The 22,861-nt window shown below is 60.8% G+C and overlaps 2 protein-coding genes across 7 annotated transcripts; both read right to left on the bottom strand.

Moving 5' to 3' along the window:
• Window positions 1-268: 268 nt before the first annotated feature.
• CARNS1 (carnosine synthase 1) lies at window positions 269-10,528 on the bottom strand. 3 transcript variants are annotated; one of them, XM_030811321.1, is made up of 10 exons: window positions 10,443-10,523; window positions 10,006-10,032; window positions 8,533-8,803; window positions 7,692-7,781; window positions 6,969-7,456; window positions 6,553-6,727; window positions 6,376-6,461; window positions 5,376-5,607; window positions 4,998-5,278; window positions 269-2,506 (listed from the first exon to the last, which is right to left on the bottom strand). In XM_030811321.1, exons 2-10 carry the CDS (start codon window positions 10,006-10,008, stop codon window positions 1,280-1,282), a joined length of 2,853 nt encoding a protein of 950 aa, XP_030667181.1. In that variant the 5' UTR covers window positions 10,009-10,032; window positions 10,443-10,523; the 3' UTR covers window positions 269-1,279. The 3 variants fall into 3 exon arrangements, with proteins under 3 accessions (XP_030667181.1, XP_030667179.1, XP_030667180.1); XM_030811319.1 differs by having other exon boundaries at window positions 8,533-10,032; window positions 10,443-10,528; XM_030811320.1 differs by lacking the exon at window positions 10,443-10,523 and having other exon boundaries at window positions 8,533-10,301.
• A 5,566-nt stretch (window positions 10,529-16,094) lies between these two features.
• On the bottom strand, window positions 16,095-22,381 carry TBC1D10C (TBC1 domain family member 10C). 4 transcript variants are annotated; one of them, XM_003273928.2, is made up of 10 exons: window positions 22,229-22,250; window positions 21,832-21,995; window positions 20,998-21,097; window positions 20,675-20,782; window positions 20,480-20,586; window positions 20,164-20,278; window positions 19,500-19,565; window positions 19,176-19,365; window positions 17,053-17,207; window positions 16,096-16,778 (listed from the first exon to the last, which is right to left on the bottom strand). In XM_003273928.2, exons 2-10 carry the CDS (start codon window positions 21,981-21,983, stop codon window positions 16,431-16,433), a joined length of 1,341 nt encoding a protein of 446 aa, XP_003273976.1. In that variant the 5' UTR covers window positions 21,984-21,995; window positions 22,229-22,250; the 3' UTR covers window positions 16,096-16,430. The 4 variants fall into 4 exon arrangements, with proteins under 4 accessions (XP_012351390.1, XP_003273976.1, XP_030667182.1 ...); XM_030811322.1 differs by having other exon boundaries at window positions 22,246-22,250; XM_012495936.2 differs by lacking the exon at window positions 19,176-19,365 and having other exon boundaries at window positions 16,095-16,778; window positions 20,164-20,274; window positions 22,246-22,381.
• Window positions 22,382-22,861: the final 480 nt, after the last annotated feature.

The raw sequence follows: 22,861 nt of genomic DNA, 5'->3' as shown, positions 1-22,861 counted from the left end.
GGCCTCCAGGCATGCAGAGGGTTATCTGGTTGGATGTGGCCCTCTGGTTGTAATTCCACCAAAGGAGATCCTCAGGTTCGGGTCTTGATGTGGGTGTAGGGCAGGCCCCTAGCAACCCAGGGCAACCCAGACACCAGGCCAGTGGGATGGTTTTCCCTTAGCTCCAGATGCTACAAGTATCCCCTACCCATCTCTTGATCCCCCTTCCCCATCCCCTATCTAGCTGATCCTGGGAGGAGTTGTCAGTCAAGAGAACCTATCTAGACACTTCACTAGTACATAAGCCTTTATTTGGGGAGGGATGCTTGGGGAGCTGCCTCCAGCTCCTGTGCTGCACAGAGGCAGGATTTCTTAAAGCATTTTCCCTGAATGAGGAAGAGTGTAGACTCTCCTCTGCCAATGCTAGTTAGGTGTGCCAGAGGACAAAGCGCCAAAGCTCGGCGGAGAAGGTTTCTGATGCATAGGAGGGAGGCGTTCACATGTCTCAGGGCCACTTGTGAATGAGGGCAGGGAGGCGAGGGGGGCCTAGAGGCTGAATGGGCATGTAAGACTTGATCAAAACAGAAACCTGGACCCTGCATCATGTCCTGTGACCCACCCTCCACTGTGGTGTAACCCTGGAACAGTCATTTTTCCTCTCTCAGCCTGTTTCCTCTCATCGGGGGAATATAGGCAGTTGTGTCTGCCTGGGGTGAGCGGAAAGAGGATTACTTCTGTCCACGGGCCACCTGCCTCTACCGCTCAGGCCAAATGAGGCAGGTTGGATGCCGCCAAGTTTCCAGCAGGCTCTAGAGCTATCCTAGAATTTGGGTAAGAGGAAGACAAGGGTTCTAGTCTCAGGTTTTCCCAGGATTTGTCCAAGACTTGGGGCCCAGCCAGGTCCTCTCCTCTTGTAGGTGGCAGGAAGAGAGTGAGACCTGGAGAGGTGGACAGGAGGGGCTGGGTTTGGGCCCACTCCCACCTGGGGAGCTGGCGACAGAGGGGTGTGTGTGTGTGTGTGTGTGTGTGTGTGTGTGTGTGGCCATTGTCACTTCTCCAAGGCTAGAATGCTGGGGAAGCTGTGGGCTGGACTGGGGCCTTCGGGAGGGCAAGAGGCCCTTGAGTCCAGGATGCCTTGGTGTCTAAATTGCCCTGCTGCTCTGGAACAGACCTAGGCATTGCAGCGGGCAGGCTGGGGCTGGGGCATGGCGACGGGGAGAGAAGCAAGAAGAGCTCCAGGGAGCAGAGGGCACCACAGTGCCTCCTCCCAGCACTGCTTCCCTGCCCCCTGGCCCCAGTGCTATTTGAAGTGAGACAGGAAGTGAGCAACAGGGTAGCTGGGCCCATCGATGCCCAGGCCCTGGCAGAGGCCCAGCAGGCGGAGGCGGGCCTCGGTGGGGCTGGGCCCGGCACAGGCCACACTGCAGTAGGGCTCCTCGTACTCGCCAGGCACCAGGGCCTCCTCCAGCAGATTGAGGCGTAGCAGGCCACGGTCGTGCAGGGCCTGCAGGGTCTCACGGCTGGCGGTGGAACTCAGGGCCTGTAGGTGCTGGGACACAAGGCACATGACGCCCACCAGATGGCCACGAGCACGTGGGTGGGTGGGCAGGGCAGGCCGCAGGCCGCAGGCCACCATAACAGCAGCCAGCAGCAGGTCCACGCCATAGAGCTCCAGGATCCAATCACGCAGGTAGAAGCCACCCATGCGGGGGTTGATCTCGATAAGCCGAGGCCCAGCCCCGGTCAGCTTGAGCTCCACGTTGAAGACTCCATCGAGCAGCCCACAGCCCAGGCAACAGCGAAAGGCTGCCTGAACCATCTGTGCCTCCTGCTCTGGTGCCAGCCCGGTAGGCATGCAGGCTGCCGTCTCAGTGAAGCCAGGCAGCCTCGTAGGGCCATTGTCGGAGACAAAGGCAGCCAGCAGCCGCCCACCAAACAACACCAGGTCCACATCGTGCTCGGTGCCCTCCACAAACTCCATCAGCAGCATGGCATTGCCCCAGCCCAGCCCAATGCCTGGGTGGTCAGCCTCGCCCTGCAAGTCTCGGGTAATCCGGGAAAAGTGCTCATGGCACTGTGGCACATCCTCTACCAGCCGCACGCCCACCGCACCTGCCCCGAACTCCAGCTTCATGACACCTGGAAGGGGTACCTGGTGCACGGCCCTCTCTACATCAGCCTCGCTCTCCAGTGGGCAGCAGGGCACAGCATGGAGGGAGGGCGCAGGCCAGGGTGGGCCATGGTGGCGCAACAGGTGCAGCTGGGTGAGGCTCTTCTGCTTAGCCAGGCGCATGGCAGCTGGGGAGCTGCAGGGCAGACCTAGCTCCTGGCAGAGCAGGGCTGTGAGCACCAGGCAGTCGTCCCAGTAGGAGAAGCAGCCATCTAGCTTGAGGCCGCGCGCCCGTACCAACTCTGCCAGCAGCCGTGCGTTCTCCTCATCCCTCCGGTGCTCGGTCATGTCAAAGTGGATGAAGGTCTGTACCAACTGTGATGCAAAGTGGTTGGGGTCTGACTCCACGAGGTGCAGCTGCAGAAGCCACAGGGCGGGGCATATCCAGGTCAGCTAGTACTGGGCGCTAGAGGGATAGGATGGGGCCTAGGATGGCCCAGGCCTTCGGGGGATACGAGTGCACAAACACTATGTGCTCAATAAATATGTGTTGAGGATTGACTGAATAAATGGAAGGGGCAGAAGTGGGACACCTAATACAGGCTGGAGGGGAGGGAAGGCATCCTAGAGGAGGCAATGCCTAAGCTGGGAGCTGAAGAATAAGAGTCAGCCCGGTGGCTGCAGGAGGAAAAGGCATGATCTGGGTGGGAGGGGCTGCAGCACAGATAAGAGGGTGTGAGAGTGCACGGCAGACTCTTTCCCACGGGCAGCCTCACTGGCCGGGGACTGCACAGAAACTACCAGGGCTAGGGCTTGGGACAAGTGGTTTGGTCATCATTCACCCCATGTGCTCTGACACTGGGAAGTGCCCACGGAGGAATCCAGTAGGGCCCCGTGCCCCTAAAGCTTCCTGCCTGCTGGGGGAACCCAGGGCAGGGCAGCCTCTGAAGAGAGAGGGAGGGTGGCTCTCTGCAAAGTAACACAGCCTCAGCAGTGGAGTGACATTCCAAGTGGAGAAAACACTGAGCAAGGCAGGGGACACAGAGGTGGTGTCCCCAGGGGGTGCTGCATGGTGGGAGAGGGGAGAGGAGGTCAGTGTGCTAGATTAGGGCCAGTTTGAGACGGCCTCAGTTTTCTTATCTGTTCAGTGGGGATAAGAATGTCTACTCGAAGCCGGGCGCGGTGGCTCACGCCTGTAATCCTAGCACTTTGGGAGGCCGAGGCGGGTGGATCACCTGAGGTCAGGAGTTTGAGACCAGCCTGACCAACATGGAGAAACCCCATCTCTACTAAAAATACAAAAAAAATTAGCCAGGCGTGGAGGCGCATGCCTGTAATCCCAGTTACTCAGGAGGCTGAGGCAGGAGAATCGCTTGAACCCAGGAGGCGGAGGTTGTGGTGAGCTGAGATCATGCCATTGCACTCCAGCCTGGGCGACAAGAGTGAAAACTCCATCTCAAAAAAAAAAAAAAAATGTCTACTCGGCTGTGCAAGGTGGCTCACACCTGTAATCCCAGCACTTTGGGAGGCCGAAGCAGGAGGATCGCTTGAGCTCAGGAGTTCAAGACCATCCTGGGCAACAGAGTGAGATCCCGTCTCTACTAAAAATTTTAAAAATTAGCCGGGCAGGTGGGGCGTGGTGGCTCACACCTGTAATCCCAGTTCTTTGGGAGGCCAAAGCGGGCAGATCACTTGAGGTCAGGAGTTCGAGACCAGCCTGGCCAACATGGTGAAACCCTGTCTCTACTAAAAATACAAAAATTAGCCGGGCATGTTGGCGCGCGCCTGTAATCCTAGTTACTCCAGAGGCTGAGGCACGAGATTCACTTGAACCCAGGAGGCAGAGGTTGCAATGGGCCGAGATTGCGCCATTCCACTCCAGCCTGGGAGACAGAGCGAGACTCCGTATTAAAAAAAAAAAAAAGGCCGGGCGCGGTGGCTCACGCCTGTAATCCCAGCACTTTGGGAGGCCGAGGCGGTTGGATCACGAGGTCAGGAGATCGAGACCATCCTGGCTAACATGATGAAACCCCATCTCTACTAAAAATACAAAAAGTTAGCCAGGCATGGTGGCAGGCGCCTGTAGTCCCAGCTACTCGGGAGGCTGAGGCAGGAGAATGGCGTGAACCCGGGAGGTTGCAGTGAGCCGAGATCATGCCACTGCACCCAGCCTGGGTGACAGAGCAAGACTCCGTCTCAAAAAAAAAAAAAAAAAAAATTAGCTGGGCATGGTGGCACGTGCCTGTAGTCTCAGCTACTAGGGAGGCTGAGGTGGGAGGATCACTTCAGCCCAGGAAGTCGAGGCTGCAGTGAGCTGTGATCGCACCACCGCACTCCAGTCTGGTCAACAGATTGAGACCCTGTCTCAAAAAAAAAAAAAAAAAAAAAAAACAATTCTACCTGCCTGGCTCGCTCCAGATTCTGTAAAGTGATGCCCTGCTATGAACTTGATTCAGGATCTGTATGCGGCTCCCCAGCACCCTCTGCGGGTCCTGGGTGCCAAGTGTCAGGAATTCAACCTCAAAGGGCCCGCCCTTTCCCCAAGACAGAGCCAGGCTCCTTAGCCTGGCATTCAAGGCCCCCACTCTGGCGCTAACGCTGTCCCTCGCCCAGCCCATCTACCCGGGCTCCTCTCCTCTTTCTGTGGAGGACTCCCTGCCCTCCCCAGGGCCTCTCACTCCAGGCAGGGACAGAACTAGCGGAGTCCCCTCACCCTCGCAGGGCGGCGGACTCAGCCCCTACACCTGGGCTTCTGTGTACCTGGCCAGGATGCCCCGCCCAAGCACCGCCCCTAGCGCGGGTGGTCCCGCCCCAAGGACGCCCTTTTGCTCCAGGCCCCGCCCCGGGATCCCGACTCCACCACTCGGGCCAGGACCTGGGGCCCAGCCCCGCCCCGCGCCCCGCCCACCTGGAGCCCGTAGTCGCGCGCCGCCTCCCACACGAACTTCTTGCTGACGCCGCCAGCACCGACCACCAGCAGCTGCTTTCCCTCCATGAGGCAGCGCGCCGACCGCCGAAGCATGGTCTCCACCAGCGGCGCGGCCGCCGCGTCGTCGGCCGCCGGCCCCAGCCGCGGCGCGGCCCACAGCCCCTCGAGCGCGCCGCACGCCTCCAGGCACAGGCCGCCGTTCAGCTCCAGGGCCACTGGGGTCAGCACGCCGCCGGCCGCCGTCAGCGCGAAATCCACGCCTGTGCCGGGCGGGGGCGCGAGCTCAGTGCCGGCAGCCCCCGCCCTCCAGCCCCTGGCCCTCGGCTCCCGGTCCCGGCCCCGGCCGCCCTCACTCACCCAGGAAGTCCGTGTGCGCCCGGCGCCCGCCGCGCTGCTCGGCACTCAGGCCGGCCTCCAGAGCCAGCACGGCGGCCAGCGCGGCCTCGGCCGCTGCCTTGACGCGCTGCCGCACGGCCGCCACCTGCGCCTCCTCGCCCAGGCCGCACTGGGCCAGCGCCACCTCCAGCGTCCTCGGCAGGGAGTTGTGGTGCCGTAGAGGGCGGTCCCCGCGGCCCACGCCGCACACCACCTGGGCAGGGGGCGGCTCAGGGGGAGGCCCACACACTCCTGCCCCCAACGCACACCCCCACCGCCTTGTGCCAAGATTCAGACCAGACCCCTCACTGGACATTCAAGAAGCCGCGTCCTCCACCGTGTCTTAAATTGCACACGAGCTATTCCTGCCACTCCTCATCTGGTCCCCAGACCTCTCCAGGGATTCTATCCAGGCTTCCAGGCCCAGCTGGGGTCCCCCTCCAGGATGGCTCCTGCAGCCCTGGGGGCCTGGGCCACCCTGGTGTGCCCCACCCTAGCATCTCCCTGGGGTGCACCTCTCCCTACCCCACTGGAGCTCCCTGAAGGCAGGGTCGAATCTCTCCCTCTCAGTGTAGCCTAGAGCTGGGTACTCAGGAGGGTCCGTAAACCTTCCTGAACTCCCCAGCTTAGAGGCCCCTCCTGAAGGGGTCCAGGCACTAGAGGGTTATCAGGAAGCCCTGGGTCAGCCTCTACGTGGGCAAGAGCTCTCTGGGAAGACAATTCAGCCCCCTGGGCCCTGGTACTACCCAGCGTGGGGCTGAGCACAGGGGCAGGGGCTCTTGGTGTGGGAGGGATTCTGGAAGGGTTGCAGGAGAGGGAAGACGGGTCAGACCCAGTAGTTTCCCCAGAGGCAACTACGACCCCCCCTAAGGATTTTGTCCTCTCTGCCCAGAGATGGCTCAGGGGCCCTTAGCAAACCACTACTGGGACTGGGCTGGGGTGTGGCGGGCAGGGTCACAACCTGGGCCTGGGCCACGCTCACCTTGCTCAGCAGTGGCCTGTCGCCCTGTGTCCGACACACCACAGCACAGATTCGCACGGCCAGGCCAGGGCCGGGTGAAGGACCATCTGGGGGAAGACGGGGAGGTCTAAGGCCGGCACAGAGTGGCCAGAAGGCCACACCAAACTCCCATCCCTGGCCAGCCCAGGTGGCTCTCACCTGAGCAGGGCAGCTGGACAGGTGGGTACACAGCCTCCACCAGGACACTCTCCTCCTCCTCCAGCTTCTCCAGCAGCGCCAGCACTGTGTCCACCACTGCACCCAGCTCTACCCGCGGGTGCAGACGCAATGCCTGCCGCCCCCGCCAGCGCCAGCCACTGAGCTTCACGGCCACCTGCAGCAAGAAGGGGAAAGGGGCCTCCTGGACACCACCCCAGGTACTGCAGGGTGGGGCGCTTCCGCCACAGGAGCCGGTGAGTAAACTGAGGCAAAAGGGCAGGGGATTGCCCTAGAGATGGGGCAGGGCAGCGGCAGGGCTAAGAGGTAGGGACACCTTCCCAGCCAGACTTGGTAACTGCCTGGGTCCCATCCTGCTGGCATCTGTACAGACCTCAGGGTGGGCGAGAGTCTGTTACCTGCAGGATATCGCCCAGGGCCTCGGAGCGCAGAAAAGCTTCCACTTCCTCTTTCACCAGCGTCTCCTGGCCCTCTTTGCCACTCAGCTCCATCAGCCGTAGCCCTGGGCTGGCATCCCCTCCCCGCAGCAGCCCTGGCGGCTTGTAGGTGAAAGCCAGGGTCTCTGGCACAGCCACACCACCCTGCTGGGCCAGCAACTGCCTTGTCAGCAGCCGGTCCTCCAGCAGCCGGGCCAGCTCAGCCGAAGCTCCCGTGGGGCAGGTCAGGTCACGGGCGAGTTCTGCTGCCTCTCGGCCCCGGCCGGGCCCCAGGCCCAGGCCTGCCAGAAAGTAGGTGGCACGACGTGGGGGGACAAAGTCATCCAGGAATGTCAGGCCCCCAGGGTGGAAGCTCACAGCCTTGGAGACTAGCAGGGCTGCCTCACCCGGCTGCCCGGGTGCTGGCACCTTCATCAGCCAAGCAGGGGACAGGCAAAGGAGCATGTTTCCTGTGGTCAGAGAAGGCAAGTGGCTGGCCAGGGAAGGCTTGATGCCCCATGCCTGGGCCCCTGGATAGCAGAGTGGAAGCAGCTGATCCCAGAACCCATCCCCACTCGGCATGGCAGCTGCTCTGGTGGAATGCAGGCAGTTGCCAGGGTTGGCGGGTATTTTGGGATGTGGCTGGGCCAGGGCAGGACTGCCCTTTCTATAGAAGGGGATGGGGAAACTTGAGCACACACTCACCCGGGCTCTGGACCCCACCCTCCAGCAGCACAGGCAGAAAGGTGCTGGGGGAGCCCAGAACGCACAAGGTCACCTCCGCCCCAGGACAGCCTCGGGAAAGAGAACATGGCCCAGCTCACCAGGGGCGCCCTTGCTGTCTCTCTGCCCACCTTCCACCACCTCCACACCCATGGCCCCACCCTGGGCCCCCAGAGTTTTCCCAGGAATTGGACGAGACGGGACAGGCAGGGAGTGGAGGTGCCTGCCAGTCCTGCCCTGTGAAGCTGGTTTCCCCTTTCTGCAGCTGTTCCAGAGGTGCCATAGGCTGGGTGACTAGAGACCTGCATTCTAGCCCGAGCTCTGACTTTCTGTGTAACCTTGGAGGAGTCAGTGTTCCTCCAAGCCTCAGTTTCCCAGTTTGTACAATGGGACCAAGTCTGTGATTCTCAGGTATTCTATCTGTGAACCCTCTGTCCACAGAAAATCTGGTATATACAACAGGTGTGGAGGGGCAGAAGGGGAGGAGTCTGGGGGGTCTCAGCTGCTGAGCTGCCTCCACCACAGCTCCCAAGACCTTTCTCTAGAAGCTTCAGTGCCACACAACGTGGTTTCCCAATCCCAGGGCTGGGTCTTTTTGGGGAGGGGGTGAGGGCAGGGAGCCCAATCCTTGACCTCACTGGTGCCAGATGCCCTTGCAAACGATGTCTGCCTACCCTAGGCCAACTGGCTGTGCCTTCCCTGCCTTCAGATGCAACCAGAGCCTAGGGGAAGGGGCTGACCTTGACAGGGATGAGAAAGCAGACTGGGCTGAGGGCCCCTCCCTGCCCCCAGAGGTGCCCCCCTCCAGGGAGCCCTTGGGCACCTGTGCGGGGCACCTGGCTGCGGTCCTGGGTCTCCGGAAGGCCAGCTTGCTGCAGACAGCTCTGCAGGAGGCTGTAGTAGTAGACACTCCAAGCCCGGGCCTCGGCCCCCTCGGGGGATCCCTTGCAGTCCAGGCCCACGTCCTGGCGCCAGGAGCCAGGGAAGCAGCCTGTGGGCGGCAGGCCAGAGCCCCCTCCCCAGGGGCCCTCTTCCTCCAGGTCCTTGGAGCCCAGTGGGCAATCCCACTCGGGACCCGATGGATCCAGGGAGAGCTGAGAGGGCAGAAGTGGTGGGTCTTGGGCAGGGTGGGCCAGTGGGCACATTAAGTCACCCAAGGGTGTAAGCCCCCCACTCTCCCAGCCTGGGCTATATTCAGGGCTGACACCATCCCGGGGACTAGGAGAGGAAAGGCTTGTGTTGGGGGTGAAGGCTTGTTAATGGGAACGCAACCGTGGGAGTGCTTTGTAAACTGTTCTGTGTGGTGCCCCTGGGGGGATGGCAGGAAGCAGTGTCCTGCTGGCCCGCCCCTCCCGCTCCCACCATGCTGGGCTCCGCCTTAGCTTGCTTCACAGCAGCAGAGTTTTCTGCTTGTTTTATTCATGGAGGCAACCCCAGCACCTAAAGCGTGCCTGGCACACAGCCACTTTTCAGTAAGTGTTTGTTGACTGAAGAGTAGATGAATGAACGAACCCAGCCATCACTCTGGGGTGGCTTATTTCTCTCTTATGACCTGGCATGGAGTGTGCTGACACCTAAATGTGATTCCACTGTCATCCCCGCATAGGTCTTGAAGCCCTACTGTGTGCCCAGCCCTGGGCTAGACATGAGGAGACTAGACAGTATCCCCTCTGCAGATATTTTGAGTCATGGAAATGCTTTCTTTGGATGAAACCTAACGTCCCTCCCCTCTCTGAGGCTGGCACCCCCCCATATGGGGCTGCTGGGAGGCTTCGTGTGAATGGAATTCTTGTTCGTTGCAGTCCCCAGGCCTGGACAGGCCTGGCAGCTGGGTCTGTCCTCCAGGGGACAGGCTCAGCCACCTTGAGCAAGTCGTGAGGGCTCTTTGGGCCTTGTTGCCTGGTGTCTGCCCTCTCCCATCCCCTGGGGGCTGATGAGGCTGGGACGAAGAGAATCTCTTGGTTGTTGGGAGATGGTGTGCTGTGGCCCAGACGGCAGAGGACTGGGCCTCACTCCTGGGCTCGAATCCCAGTTTGCCAGGGCCAGAGCCTCTGTGCCGTCTCCTAGAAGGTGAGCTCCCTGAGGGGCCATGGAATGAATGAATGTCATAGGGCACTAAGAGTGCCCTGCTCCCAGGACGCAGCCGCAGGGTGGGGGTGGGGGAGCTGGTTGTGGGTCTGAGCTGTCTGCAGGGGCAACTCCCAGGCTTAGGTCCTGGGTGCTGTCTGCTGTCCTCTGGGCCCACTCTCTGCCCAGGGACTTGGGCCTTGTTGGGGAGGGACCACAGGAGACTCACCATCTCGTGGGTGGAGTGGCTGAGAGACTGATGGCAGAGACAGAGGGACAGAGAGACGAAGGAGTCAGGGCAGCCAAGTCCCTGCCTGGCCTTCCAGCCCCTAGACTTTGGGAGTGGAGAGGTGGCCGACACCTGTCCCTGCAGAGAGAGGCCAAGGCCGCCCCACCCCCACCCGGAAGATGGGGAGGGATTTCTGCTGCCCAGACCGAGTGGCTCCTGCCCCAGCGCGGCTCACAGGTCCTTCCTGCCCTGGGGTCCCAGCTCGGCTCTGCCCCTCCAGCGCGGGGTAGTGGGGGGCGCCGGGTCCCGGGGGTGGGGGGCGTAGCGTCGAGGCTCCCGCCGCGGGGCGCGGGCGCCCGGGGCCCTCGTCCCCGCGACTCCTGCCCCCGCCTCCCCCCTCCCTGGCTCTCCCCAGGGCGGGGCCGGAGCCGGGGTACCTGGCGGTGGCAGCGGCTCGGCGAGCGTGGCGGGCGGACTCGGACCGGGCGGGATGCAGCGGCGGCGGCGGTGGCAGTGGCACAGCGCCCGGCCCAAGCGGCGCCGCTTTATATAGAAACGCCTGGGGCATGCCCAGTGCCCAGCGGGGGCGGCGCGGGGCGGACGGACCGACAGGGACCGATAGGGACCCGCCGGGGACACGCCCCCCCCCACGCCCGTCAGCCACGTAAACGTCCCAGACCTGGGGGCGTGGGGCGGGACACGGACCCAGCAGGAGGAGGGCATGGAGCAGGCAGGGAGAGACAGGGATCTTCAGAGACACAGAGGAAGCCCTGACAGAGGGCCAGGTACGGATGGACAGGGACTGTCGTCGAGGGTCACAGACGTAGGGCTGCCATGAAGAAAGAGGGAGGCCCATCATGTAGAAGAGATGGAAAGGAGGGGTGGAGAGAGCCGGACCGGGCAGAGACTGGTACTAGGGCCCGCCCTTAGGGGTGGGGTGCCCGGGGGAGCAGCCTGGGGCACATGGCCCTGAGCCCTACCTTTGGATGGAGGCCGGAGGTCGCAGCCCTGCAGCTTTCTGTCCCAGCTGCCAGCGCTCTGCCCTATTGCACGTTCTCCCAGAGAGGCCCTCCTGGGCCAGGGTCTCCACACATCTGTGCAGGCCCCTCCTCCCTTCTGGACCCAGTGGACTTGCACACAGGGGCCAGGATGTCTATAAGATCCAGCCTCTCCTGGTGCGGTGGCTGCCTATAATCCCAGCATTTTGGGAGCCTGAGGCAGGAGGATTGCTTGAACCCAGGAGTTTGCGACCAGCCTGGGCAACATAGCAAGACCCTGTCTCTACAAAAAAAGAATTTTAAAACTGGCTGGTTGAGGTGGTGTGGGCCTGTAATCCCAGCTACTTGGGAGGCTGAGGTGGGAAGACCACCTGAGCCCCAGGGATCGAGACTGCAGTGACTCCTGGTTGTGCCACTACACTCCAGCCTGGGCAATACAGTGAGAGCCTCTCTCTCGCTCGCTCTCTTTTTTTTTTTTTGAGACAGAGTTTCACTGTGTTGCCCAGGCTGGAGTGCAGTGGTGTGATCTCAGCTCACTGCCACCTCTACCTCCCAGGCTCGAGTGAGTCTCCTGCCTCAGCCTCCTGAGTAGCTGGGATTACAGGCACACACCACCACGCCTGGCTAACTTTTGTGTGTTTAGTAGAGACGGGGTTTCGCCATGTTGGCCAGGCTTGTCTTGAACTCCTGACCTCAGGTGCTCCTCCTGCCTCGGCCTCCCGATGTCCTGAGAATACAGGTGTAAGCCACTGTGCCCAGCTAAGACCCTATCTCTCTCTTTTTTTTTTTTTTTTTTTTTTTGACCGTATCCCTTTTTTTTTTTTTTTTTTTTTTTTTTTTTTTAAGACAGAGTCTCACTCTGTCACCAAGCTGGAGTGCAGTGGCACAATCTTGGCTCACTGCAACCTCCACCTCCCTGGGTCCAGTGATTCTCCTGCCTCAGCCTCCCAAGTAGCTGGGACTACAGGTGCAAGCCACCATGCCCAGCTACTTTTGTTTTGTTTTGTTTTTGAGATGGAGTTTCGCTCTTGTTGCCCAGGCTGGAGTAGCTGGGATTATAGGCATGTGCCACCATGCCTGGCTAATTTTGTATTTTTAGTAGAGACAGGGTTTCTCCATGTTGGTCAGGCTGGTCTCAAACTCCCGACCTCAGGTGATCTGCCCGCCTCAGCCTCCCAAAGTATTAGGATTACAGGCGTGAGCCACCGGGCCCAGCCCACCCAGCTAATTTTTGTATTTTAGTGGAGACGGGGTTTCATCATGTTGGCCAGGATGGTCTCAATCTCCTGACCTTGTGATCTGCTCACCTTGACCTCCCAAAGTGCTGGGATTACAGGTATGAGCCACTGCACCTAGCCCCCCTATCTCTTTAAAAAAAAAAGAAAAGAAAAGAAAGGAAAAGAAATCTGCTCTGCTCCTCAACACCCACCCAGGTCAACTTCACACCCGGAGTTGAAGCTACAATCTCCCCAAGACACACATACTCACACCCAAGTGCACCCACCCAACCACAGAAGCATACCCCAGGAGACCTGGGTCGCAGCCACAATTCACCCACAGAAGCACAACCAGAGATTCATACCCTCTCCTAGAGTGTGTCCCACCAGTGGGTTTCAATCCTAGCTCTGGCTGTGGAACCTGGGCCCCTCCCCTTTGTGATCTGAAGCTCACTCTCCCAAGCCTAGAATGGGGCTGGTTTCCCTCTCCTAGGCAGGGCAGCCTATGGCTCTAACTCCTCCCTCTTACAGTCCCCAGTCAGCCCCTCTCCCTGCCTGTCTCACAACTGGACACATATTGAGCCCTGGCTGTCCTTGAGAGTCTCCTGGCCTGGGGGAGAGCACTGAGGGGCCCACACATGTCAAGGACAGAGATGACAGCTGTTGGACCCTTTCTGCAGCTATATACAGGGCAGTCTGTGCAGACCCATCCCTGTCTACCACTGGAGAGGGTCGGCAGAGAGGGGAAATGGCTTCTCCAGGGTGCCCAGTCCAGCCCACGTTCCCCACACAACTTCCAGGCCCACGTGCAGCCCTCCCTGCAGCTGGCCCAGGCTCCAGGAATGAGGAACCAGTCCCATTCTAGGCTGGGGAGAGTGAGCTTCAGATCACAAAAGGGAGGGGCCCAGGTCCCACAGCCACCCCAGGAGACCCAATCGCTTGCAGCCTGGGTGGCCTGAGAGCCCATGGGGTCCCACTGTGGGGCCTGGGTGTGATCCAAACAGCATGAGCTTTGACATTTAACAAGCTCTGCAGTCCTGGGGACTCAGTTTTCTCATCTTCAAATGGGGATACAGTGCACACTCAGCCCAGGCTTAACACTTCACATGCCAGGCAGCAATTATGAGACTCAGAGAGGTCATGTGACTTGCCCAAGTTCACACAGCTGGTGAGAGGCAGAGCCGGGATCTGCCAGAATGCGTGCATGCATGCACAGAGAGCTGCGGGTGTACCCACTCCTAGGCCACCCTGTCTGGTCCCTGGCTGCTCTGGCTTTTGTCTTGTGGATACAGGGAGGAAAATCAGAGTTGGGCAGCTGCAGCCCAAGCTCAGGATCCTGGAACTTGGGGCAGGCAGGTGGGCGGGGTGGTTCTGCTCTGCCCCTGCCAGGAAAGGCTGGCCATCACCTGAGGCGGAGCCAAGTCAGGTAGGGCTGGGGTGAGGAGAGGCAGTGCTCTGGCTGCTGCCCAGCTGGACTGAACCATCATCATCATCATCATCATCATGAGCTGGCAGAGCCCTCTTGAGGCTGGGTGGGGGCTATTATAATCCCAGTATCCGCAGGAGAATACTGAGGCTCAGAGAAGGAGAAAGGGCCTTTCCCATGCAGGGGAGTCCAAGTCTGACCTTTCTGGGAGCCTGGAACAGTGTGGGAATTCAGGGAACCTCAAGTGGGTGGCAGTGCAAGATGGAGACCTTGGGTCCCCCCCGCGATCCATGGGAGGCACCCATTTGCCCCCCCCCCCACTCCTTTGCATGCCCCCACTCATGTCCACTCTGCATGCCGCATTCTGAGGCAGGCTGACAGACATCCCAGGGGCCCTCCCAGCTTCAGTGTCCACACACTGAGTCCTCTCAGATGCATCACTTCCCTTCTCTCAGCCTCTTTCCAGGCAGATCTGTAGGGACTTTCTAGGTTCACTGAGCATGTTTGTGTAGGTTGCTCACTGCACAAAGGCACCTGGGAGAGAGATCACGCCCCCCTCTGCTACCCCGTGCACTCTGGTGAGGCTGCATGTTGCCTGGAGGAGAGACATCTTTCCCTAGCTGGCAAAAAGGTGCTGTGGGGGCCGGTGCAGCCCTGCGGAGGAGAGCCTGTGAGAACGCATGTGTGCGAAGGTTCACATCGGGAGGGCACTGGTCCTCTTCTGTGCAACCTGTGAGTTAGGGCTCCCATGCAGATGACTGATAAGGAGACCTGCAGAAGAGCTGCCCAGGAAACAGTCTCCTGAGTAGGAAAGGCAATGACTGAGCCCCAGCTGGAGGGACCCTGCTGGAGACCACCTGCTCCTAGGGTCTGTGTCCAGGGTGAACCACTGCCACCGCATCCCCACAGGCTCATGACAGACCCTTGGCCCAGGGCTGAGGCTGCTGCACCTTGCTCCTCTATTCTCCCAGGCAAAGAGCTGAACTGTGGAGGGCGGGGAGCTCCCAAGTGGATTCCAGGGACAACTGCCCCCTGACCCCGGCCACCCTGTCCGCCACAGTGCCTGAGATTCCACCAAGACACTCCTCGTCTAAGGCTAAGGCACAGTCTACACAGCACAGAGCCTTTTGCCTCTGCATTCCAGCCGGCTCTGCCTTTCACTGCGGGCCTGGGTGAGGTCCTTGTCCTCACTGAGCCTCTGTGTCTGTAACAGGGGTATCAGGGGCCACCTGCAGAGAGAGGGCCTGGGGGCTGGGGGGTCTGGGAAAGGGTTTTGTAAACCACAGGTAAGGAGGCTATGATTAAGTTGCAGGTACCCCAGCGGGGTGAGGAGGAGTGGGCAGAGGAGGCTCTGGAGTGCTCTCTAACTCACAGGAGTCCAGCTATTGCCTCATCCACACACTGAGGGGCTGGTACAGGATTGGGGGTAGAGTGGGGAAGGAGCAGGAGAAAGCACTCCCAGGGGGCTGTCCAGGGGGGAGCTGCCAGTGGTCGGGGCAGGGGTAAACCTTGGGTCTGCCATGGATAGTAAGGCTTTCTGCAAGTTCCTGCTCCTCCTGAGCCTCAGTTTCCCCCAGAGAAACGACAGATAAGGGTCTGGGCCACCATGAGTCCCTCTTCCAGGGGGTAGGCTCCTTGGGAGTAGGACAGGTCTGCCCAGGACCCAGGACCTGGCACTTGCCACATAGACACAGCCTGTGGCCCTGTCGCAAGAACATTCCAAACCCAGAGTCTGACAGATGACTCCACTGACACCCCACCCAATGGCCACCTCTGGAACCTGGGCCTGCAGATGCCTCCCATCCATATGGAGTCCTGCCGTGTTCCCCATTGAAGGGAGGGCACCTGGGAATGGGCACTGCGGGACACACGCCTGTGTCGGAACCAGCCCTGTTGCCCTGGCGATGGCTCAGGTCCTGGGCACCCAAGGGGGCTATTAGTAAGTGTGGGAGGGGGTTTCCATGGTGGCAGTCCTGAGGGGGCAGATGCAGGGCTCAGGGAGGGGCGAGGGCCGGCGGGACCTTTCTCCTTTGTCCGCGGCACACTAGGCCTTTGTTCTTGCCTGGGTCCTTTTGACAGATGTGACCAGGACCATGGGTGTGGGGAGGACTTGGGTTAGAGTCCCCCATCCCAGCGAGTACTGAACCACCCTGGAGGGAGGGGAAGGAGGGCAGAAGAGGGGGTAGAGCCCCTGGACTCACCATCCACTGGGGCGCCCTCCTCCTGCAGGTGCAGAAGCCACTCCTGTCCCCAGAGGCTGGGCATGGCGACTTTCAATTGGCTCTTATTACTGTAAACACCTTCCCCAGCGGCCAGTGGGCAGCCTGGGTGTGTTCCCAGGGCAGGACCAGGAGAGGGCGGGGCTAGGAAGGGCAGGTGAGGGAGGAGGGGAAGGGGCTGCCTGTCTGGGGTTGGGAGGAGGGCATTTGATCCAGCGCCATCCAAGGCATCTGTTCAAGAAGATTTTATTCCTGGTGCCCTCTGGGGTCTCTTGACCCAGCCAACCCCTTCCCTGACTCCTTTGATGCTGGCTTTGGTACCTGTGAGGGCCTGGGCACCAGGACGGTTCCATGGGTCCTCACGTGCCCCACTCTGTGACCCTCCTCCATGCTAGTGCCTGACCCAGTATGTGTCACGGAGGACCTCCTCCTCCCGCACCACCTGGTCCTTGCCGGGAAGGAAGCCAAGTCCCCGAGTCCCCAGAGTAAAGTGCGATGCCCATTTGCCGGGCTGGCATCAGCCATCAGTCGATTTTGCCTGGGGGACACTGAGTCGATGGTCCTCTCAGAAGCGGGTGTCCAGGAAGGAGGTGGAGCCTCGTTGGGGCCTGGGGGGCCCCTCGATGGGGGGGCCCCGGGCCCGAGTCAGGAGCCCATGGAAAGTCTTGCCGCGGGTCTGGGGTTTCCGCCGTGGTGGTCTGGGCTCCTCCGGGGGCTGCACCACAATCCGAGGTACCTCAGGCTTGGCGCCTCGTCGCGCCCCTGCCAGCTGCTGGGCCTCGAAGATGGCTTGGGCCCCAGCGAGGCGGACCTGTGGCCGGGGCGGGGGCCCCGGCACGGAATCGGGCAGCTGGGCCAGCTGGGCCTTGATCTCCCGCTGCAGGTCCCGCTCCGACAGCACCACACTGTGCACCTGTGGGGAGTAGTTGGTGCTGTGTTTGCCCGGCCTCAAGGCAGGAACAGGAAACTGTGAGGTCCCCAGCCCAGGAAGTGGCTGAGGACTGAGGGGCTGACAGCCTCACTGGGGAGCCACAGAAAGCCACTGGAGGCCTCAGGTTTTTGTGTTCTCTGAAGCTCAGGGGACAGGAACTAAGTCCCCAATTCTCGCTTTGGCTTCCTGCTCTGGGACTCAGTTTCCCCCATGCAGCAGGGGCTGGGCAAGTCCGAGGAGAGGCGGGGGCACCCACCTGTGACATGAAGGCCTCCTCCTGCAGCTGCGCGGCAGGGATGGCTCGAAGGGCTCCCAGTGTCTCCAGGAGGCCAGGGCAGGCCCCTCGCTGCTCTGCAGTGCCCAGCGCCAGGCGCACCAGTGTCAGCCCCACACGGAACAGTACTTTGGCACCTGCAAGCCGGGGGCTCATTCACTGGGAGGCTGGCCCTGCCCCTTCACAGTTCTGCACCCAAACCTGCCCTCAGCCATATGCCTGCCACTCTCCTGCCGCTCTGCCCTCCCTGGTTCAGGAACAGTGACAGGGTGGAGTTGCATTTCGGGTAACACAGGCCACTGCACTGGCCAAGTTAGCCTCAAGAGCCACAGATACTTTGGGGAAGAGTTAATATCTTGTGAATTTGGTTACTGTCGCCTCCCATCCCCACCCCTGCCAGAATGAAGGTCTTGATCACTTGATTCTCAGATGCCATCCACATCTGGAGCCAGCAAGCACCCAGCAGGTGCCTGTGGGCTCCGGGGAGGAGCACCTCCTACTCTCCCTGAGCCAGTCAGGCCTCCACGTGCTATGATCACCCAGCTCCTGCCCCAGGCGGCATCCGGGTGACAGGTGATGTGCCACCAGGCACAGGGCCATCACCTTCAGCACACCTGGTCACATGACTCGAGGCTCCAAAAAGGGAACCCCGAAGCTGGTGAGCTAGCTCCCCGCCCACACCCCAAGGCTCCAGTCCCCTCCAAGCCACCAGCTTCCTGCCAGGAGCCCAGGGCTACTGATGCCTTCACACCAAGCCCTCCCTGGGCCTCAGCTTGCTCATCTCCATGAGGAAAGGTCAGGTGGAGCCCTTTAAGGGCCTTTCCAACTTGGATCTGTGACCCTCTGATTCTAGAAAGATCCTAGGCAGAACTGCTCTTCCCTAAGCCAGGAGTATAGCACTCGGTGCACACTCCCCACAGTGCGAGCTTGGGCTAGTCCTGGAGCCTCAAAATCCTTTCCTGGCAGCCTCTGATCTGAGAAGAGCCACCAGGGGACCAGCAAGGTTGAGTGATGACAGTGACTGCCAAGGAACAATCACTACTCATACCATTGACCTTCTGATAAAGGGAGCCTGTGTAGTGTTTGCCCTCAGGTGGGCAGGTCAGGCCCTGCCCAGCTCTGCCCAGCCCTGCTCTCGAGGTCTGAGGCTGGTTGGGAGGTGACCACATGGATAGTGACTTGGACACCGGTGGCCAGAACTCTAAGCCAGCCAGTGGTCCTCCGCTGTGTGGAGGGCAGGAAGCCGGCTGAGCACACGACAGGTGTTCAGTATGCACAGTATGCATATGCTGACTGATTTCTACCACGTTTTAAGGTGCAACCTTCAGACCTCACATATAGAACAGAATGCAGGTGGGTTACCAATGGCAGTATCAAGGCAGAGTCCCAAAGACACAGGGAGTGCAGCTTGCTTCTGCTCCGACTCCCCTCCTGTTCTTGGCCTGGCCCCCAGCCTCCACCTCTCTGGCTTCATGGCTCCAAGCCCTCCCTCCTTCGTAGACTGTAGCCTGGCCCCTGGGGACAGTGGCCTCTCTGGCCCCAGGCCTCCACAGTCACCCCTGTGAGTCCTCCTCCTGCACAGAGCAGCCAGAATGAGCTTAAATGCAGCCATCGCCCCTGCACTCCCCTGACACTCCCTGTCACATCCCTAGTTTTATTTTCTTCGTGACACTTCTGACAATCTATAAATATCTTGTGAATTTGGTTACTGTCGCCACCCATCCCCACCCCCATCAGAATGAAGGTCTCCATCACTTGATTCCCAGCTGCAGATCCACGTCTGGAGCCAGTGAGCACCCAGCAGGTGCCTGCGGGCTCTGGGGAGGAACGCCTCCTACTGTCCCTGAGAAGCTCAGGCCTCTGTGTGCTGTGATCACCCAGCTCCTGCCCCATCTGTCTCCTCTGGAAGCCTCCCTGGCCCAGCTCTGCACCAGGCGGTGCCTGGGTGATGGGTGATGGGTGATGTAGCGCCAGGCACCAGGCCATCACCTTCGGTACACCCAGTCCTGTGATTTGAGGCTCAAAAAGGGAACCCTGGAGCTGGTGAGCTGCCTCCCCACCCACGCCCCAGGGCACCTGCCCCAGCCACTGGCTGCCCCACTCACCCTCACTGAGGAAGGCATCCCAGACACGCAGCACTGTGGGAAAGGGCAGGGAGCGGGCGAAGAGACACAGGAACCACTCGGGCAGGTACAGCAGGGGCCCGACGCCCACCTGCTGCAGGTGCTTGTGCACGTGCGGAAGCAGCCGCCGCAGCAGGGCCATGAACACCTCAGCGTCCAGCCGCACAGCCTCCTGTGGCCACGTCCATCAACAGGCCAGCACCGCCACCCCCAGAGCCCAGGCTCAACCTCCCTCAGTCCCCAGACCCCCACCCACTCACCGGGCCCCTGCCCCTCCTTCCTCCAGCCCCCATGTCAGCCTCTCACCATGTGGGGCCCGTAGTACCCAGGGAGGTAGACCTCACAGATCTGCACCAGGCACCAGAAGGCCTCCTGGGGAAGGGGCAGGGCACAGGTTTGTAAGTGCTCACCAAGGAAGGGACCGCAGAAGGGAAGGCAGAACAGGGGAAAGGAGTGAAGGGGAGGGCCTGGGCACCACAGGAGCCTGGACTCAGGGCCACTCCCAACCTGCTCAGTTCCTGGAAGCCCTTCCCAAAAGCCCCCTCCTCTGCCCAAGACAGGGTGTGCTGAGGGGTTTAGAGTGTTGGAAATCACAGGGCTCATGGTGTTAGATTTGAAGGTCACAGGGTTGGGGTTCACTGGCCAAGGGTTGGGAGTGTCCCAAAGTTCAAGTCCTGGGTTTCTGGGGTCTTTGGGGTTGGGGTCACAGTCCCCAAGTTCAGAATCAGGAGTCGTGGGGTCAAGGTGATAACATCCAGATTCCTAGATGACTGGGGTCAAGGGTCCCAGGTTCCTGGAGTCAAGGTCATTAGGCTTGAAGGTCACTGAGGCTGGCAGTCATGAGGACCTGGGTCACTAGGACAGGGTCCAGGAATCAAGGATCGCAGGTTTCTGAGGCCACAGTTCCTGGGGATGGGGTTCCCTGGGCCTAGGTCACTAGGGTTCCTGGAGCAGGGTCAAGGTCACTCACCTCCGGGGGCAGGTGCATGAGCAGCACAGCAGCCACGGGCCCCTGGGCCTGGCAGTAGCCCTGCTCCGGTCGATACAGGGTGTAGGCCTTGAGCACCTGCAGGAGCCCCTGCTGCCTGTGCCGGAAGACCCCATAAGGGGCCAGTCCTGCAGGCACCCCCTTCTCCACCCTCTGGGGGCCTCTGCCCCGGCCTCAGCCTCCCTGGGCCTTGCTGGGTCCCCTGAGATGCAAGACTGTAGAGCTGGGCTGGGGAAAGTGGGCTGGAGCACCTGCGGCTTGTGGGGCTGGGGGTCCCTGGGCATCACCGGCCTCGTACCCGTGGCCCTGAGGTGACACAAACATCTCATGCAGAGGGAACTGGCGGTGCAGGTCCCTGCCAATGGTCTCCATCCACTGTGGGTCTCCAGGGGCCTCTGCCAGCTCCTGTGGATAGCCGGGAAGGTGGGTGTGAGGGTTCGGTGTGGTGAGGGTTTCTGGGTAGGGGAATTGGGGCCCCTGCCCACTCCCTCACCTGATAGGTGCCAGGGCTGTTCTTCTGGCACACATGGGCCCCGCACAACAGGGGCCAGCACCGGGCACGCAGGGCAGACGGGATGCCTTTCCGGCATTGCATCTTTACCTGTGGGTGAGGCCAAGGGCTCCACTAGGCAGCCTCCATAGCTCCTGCTGGCAGGCCCCAGGCACAGCTCATCAGCAGGCAGGGGCCCACTTTGGGTGGCAGGGAGCAAAGACAGGAGATGCTGGGACATAGGGTGGGTGCATTTTGCCAAGATGTGGGCTGAGGCAGAGAGGAATGAGCCACGGAGGCCAAGTGGGGCCCCTGTCCCCCCTCACCTTCTTGTACCGCCGGGACATGGTTTTCTCCCAGTGCGAGGTCATCTCCACCCACTTCATCTCCCGTTGGCGGATGAGGTCTGCAGGTGGCTGGCCTGGCCTGGGGGTGCATGGCACAGGTATCCAGGCGCTGGGCAGCTGTTACCCAAGGCCAACACTGCCACCCTCAAGGCTACCCAGGTGAACCCAGCTCCTGGCCCTAGGGATCTCTGGGAGCCCTGTGGGGTGACCTGTGACCCAAAAGCTGCCAATGCTTGTCACAGGGACAGGAAAGGATGTGGCTTCGACGTGGGCAGAAGCAGGAGACTGAAGGGGTGAGTGGGTGTGTGTTGGGGGAGGGGCTGGTTGGCTGTCACCCAGGACAGGGACACAGACAATTCATAGGGGAAGCTGGCTGGAGAGAGCCCTGGACTGGAAGCCTGGAGTCCTGAGTTTGAGTCTGGGTCTCGGTCTGATCTCCTGTGTGACCTGGGGCAAGTTTCTGTCTATATCTGGACTTGTGTTTCTGTCTGTATCTTGGGGAAAGGGGGAAGGAGGAGGTATGGGTTCTGTGATTTGGATCTGGGATTCTTGAGCCAGAGATTCAAAGGGGAAGGATGTTTTGCCCCAGTGGTGGGTGCAAACCCTCGGAGGCTGGGGGTAAGAGACGTACAGAGGCCTCCCCCGACCCTTCCCACCTTAGGGTTCCACCTGGTGCCTGCGGAGGGGTGCTACTGGCTGAGTCCCCCTCCCAATCCCTACCACCAGACCCTCCCAGCCTCCCTCCAGAATTCAGCCCTCAGCCCCCCCGTCCCCTGTCCCAGCATCCCACCATCCCTCACCCTGCCCCCTTACCCTGGCTCTGCCGAGCTGCCCCCAATGAATCCATAGCGGTCGGCCTGGCGATATGGGCCAGGCCCGCTGAGCTCTGAGTCGGACCCTAAAGAGCTGGAGTCATCCTGCAGCTCGGGAGGCTGCACCAGGTCCTCCCCCAGGGCCTGGGCCATGGTACCTGGGGCCTTCGATGCCACAGGCAGAGCAAGTGGGGAGAACCAGTGTGAGGGGCCACTCCCGGCCAGCCTGGGGCCTGGCTGTGGGGTCAGAGGGGGGAGGTTTCAGGGTATCTCACCAAGCCCCCTATGTCTCCTCTTTCATGGGGGTGGGGGCTAGGCCCTGCCCTGACAGAAAAGCCAGGCCTCTGTCCGGAGACCCAGCCCCAGGCCCAGCCCCTGTCCCCACCAGCCCAGCTCACCTCCCGCAGCACCTCACCTCCTCCTCTCACTTCCTCCTCCTCCTCATACAGCTTCGGCAACCGCTGGGGGCCCCTCCCAAGGGTGGGGGGTGTCACCTCTTCCTCTCTGAGGCTCTTCCTGCCTGCCCCAGTGCCCCTGAGCTGTGGGCTCCTCCCACCCTCCCCATTGCCCCAGTGACTGCAGGCTTCAGTTCCTGTGCTGGTGTGGAGGGCCCAGGACTGTTAGACACAGGGGCCGGGCCACCTCCAGTTCTTTTGTTTGTTTCTTTTGAGACAGAGTCTTGCTCTGTTGCTCAGGCTGGAGTGCAGTGGCGCAGTCTCAGCTCACTGCAACCTCTGCCTCCCAGATTCAAGTGATTCTCCTGCCTCAGCCCCCCAAGTAGCAGGGACTACAGACATGGGCCACCATGCCCGGCTAATTTTTGTATTTTTAGTAGAGACAGGGTTTTGCCACATTGGTCAAACTCTTGACCTCAGGTGATCCACCCACCTCAGCCTCCCAAAGTGCTGGGATTACAGGCATGAGCCACCGAGCCTGGCCTTTATGTTTGTTTCTTGAGACAAGGTCTTGCTCTGTCACCCAGGCTGGAGTGTAATGGCACGATCTGGGCTCACTGCAACCTCCACCTCCTG

This window comes from Nomascus leucogenys, chromosome 4 (assembly GCF_006542625.1).
Source record: "Nomascus leucogenys isolate Asia chromosome 4, Asia_NLE_v1, whole genome shotgun sequence".
Lineage (NCBI taxonomy): Eukaryota > Metazoa > Chordata > Mammalia > Primates > Hylobatidae > Nomascus > Nomascus leucogenys.
This window is presented reverse-complemented; position numbering and strand designations above follow the sequence as displayed.

Excerpts from the sequence above, each read along its gene's own strand:
- CARNS1 (XM_030811319.1), bottom strand. The coding sequence starts at position 8,854 with ATGTGCCCACTGGCCCACCCTGCCCAAGACCCACCACTTCTGCCCTCT. Across the intron at positions 7,457-7,691 it reads GGGTGGGGTCCAGAGCCCGG|GAAACATGCTCCTTTGCCTG; the intron begins GTGAGTGTGTGC and ends CTCTGACCACAG. Across the intron at positions 6,728-6,968 it reads CCCTGGGCGATATCCTGCAG|GTGGCCGTGAAGCTCAGTGG; the intron begins GTAACAGACTCT and ends TTCTTGCTGCAG.
- TBC1D10C (XM_003273928.2), bottom strand. The coding sequence starts at position 21,983 with ATGGCCCAGGCCCTGGGGGAGGACCTGGTGCAGCCTCCCGAGCTGCAG. Across the intron at positions 21,098-21,831 it reads GGCAGCTCGGCAGAGCCAGG|GCCAGGCCAGCCACCTGCAG; the intron begins GTAAGGGGGCAG and ends ATGCACCCCCAG. Across the intron at positions 19,566-20,163 it reads TCATGCACCTGCCCCCGGAG|GAGGCCTTCTGGTGCCTGGT; the intron begins GTGAGTGACCTT and ends CCCCTTCCCCAG.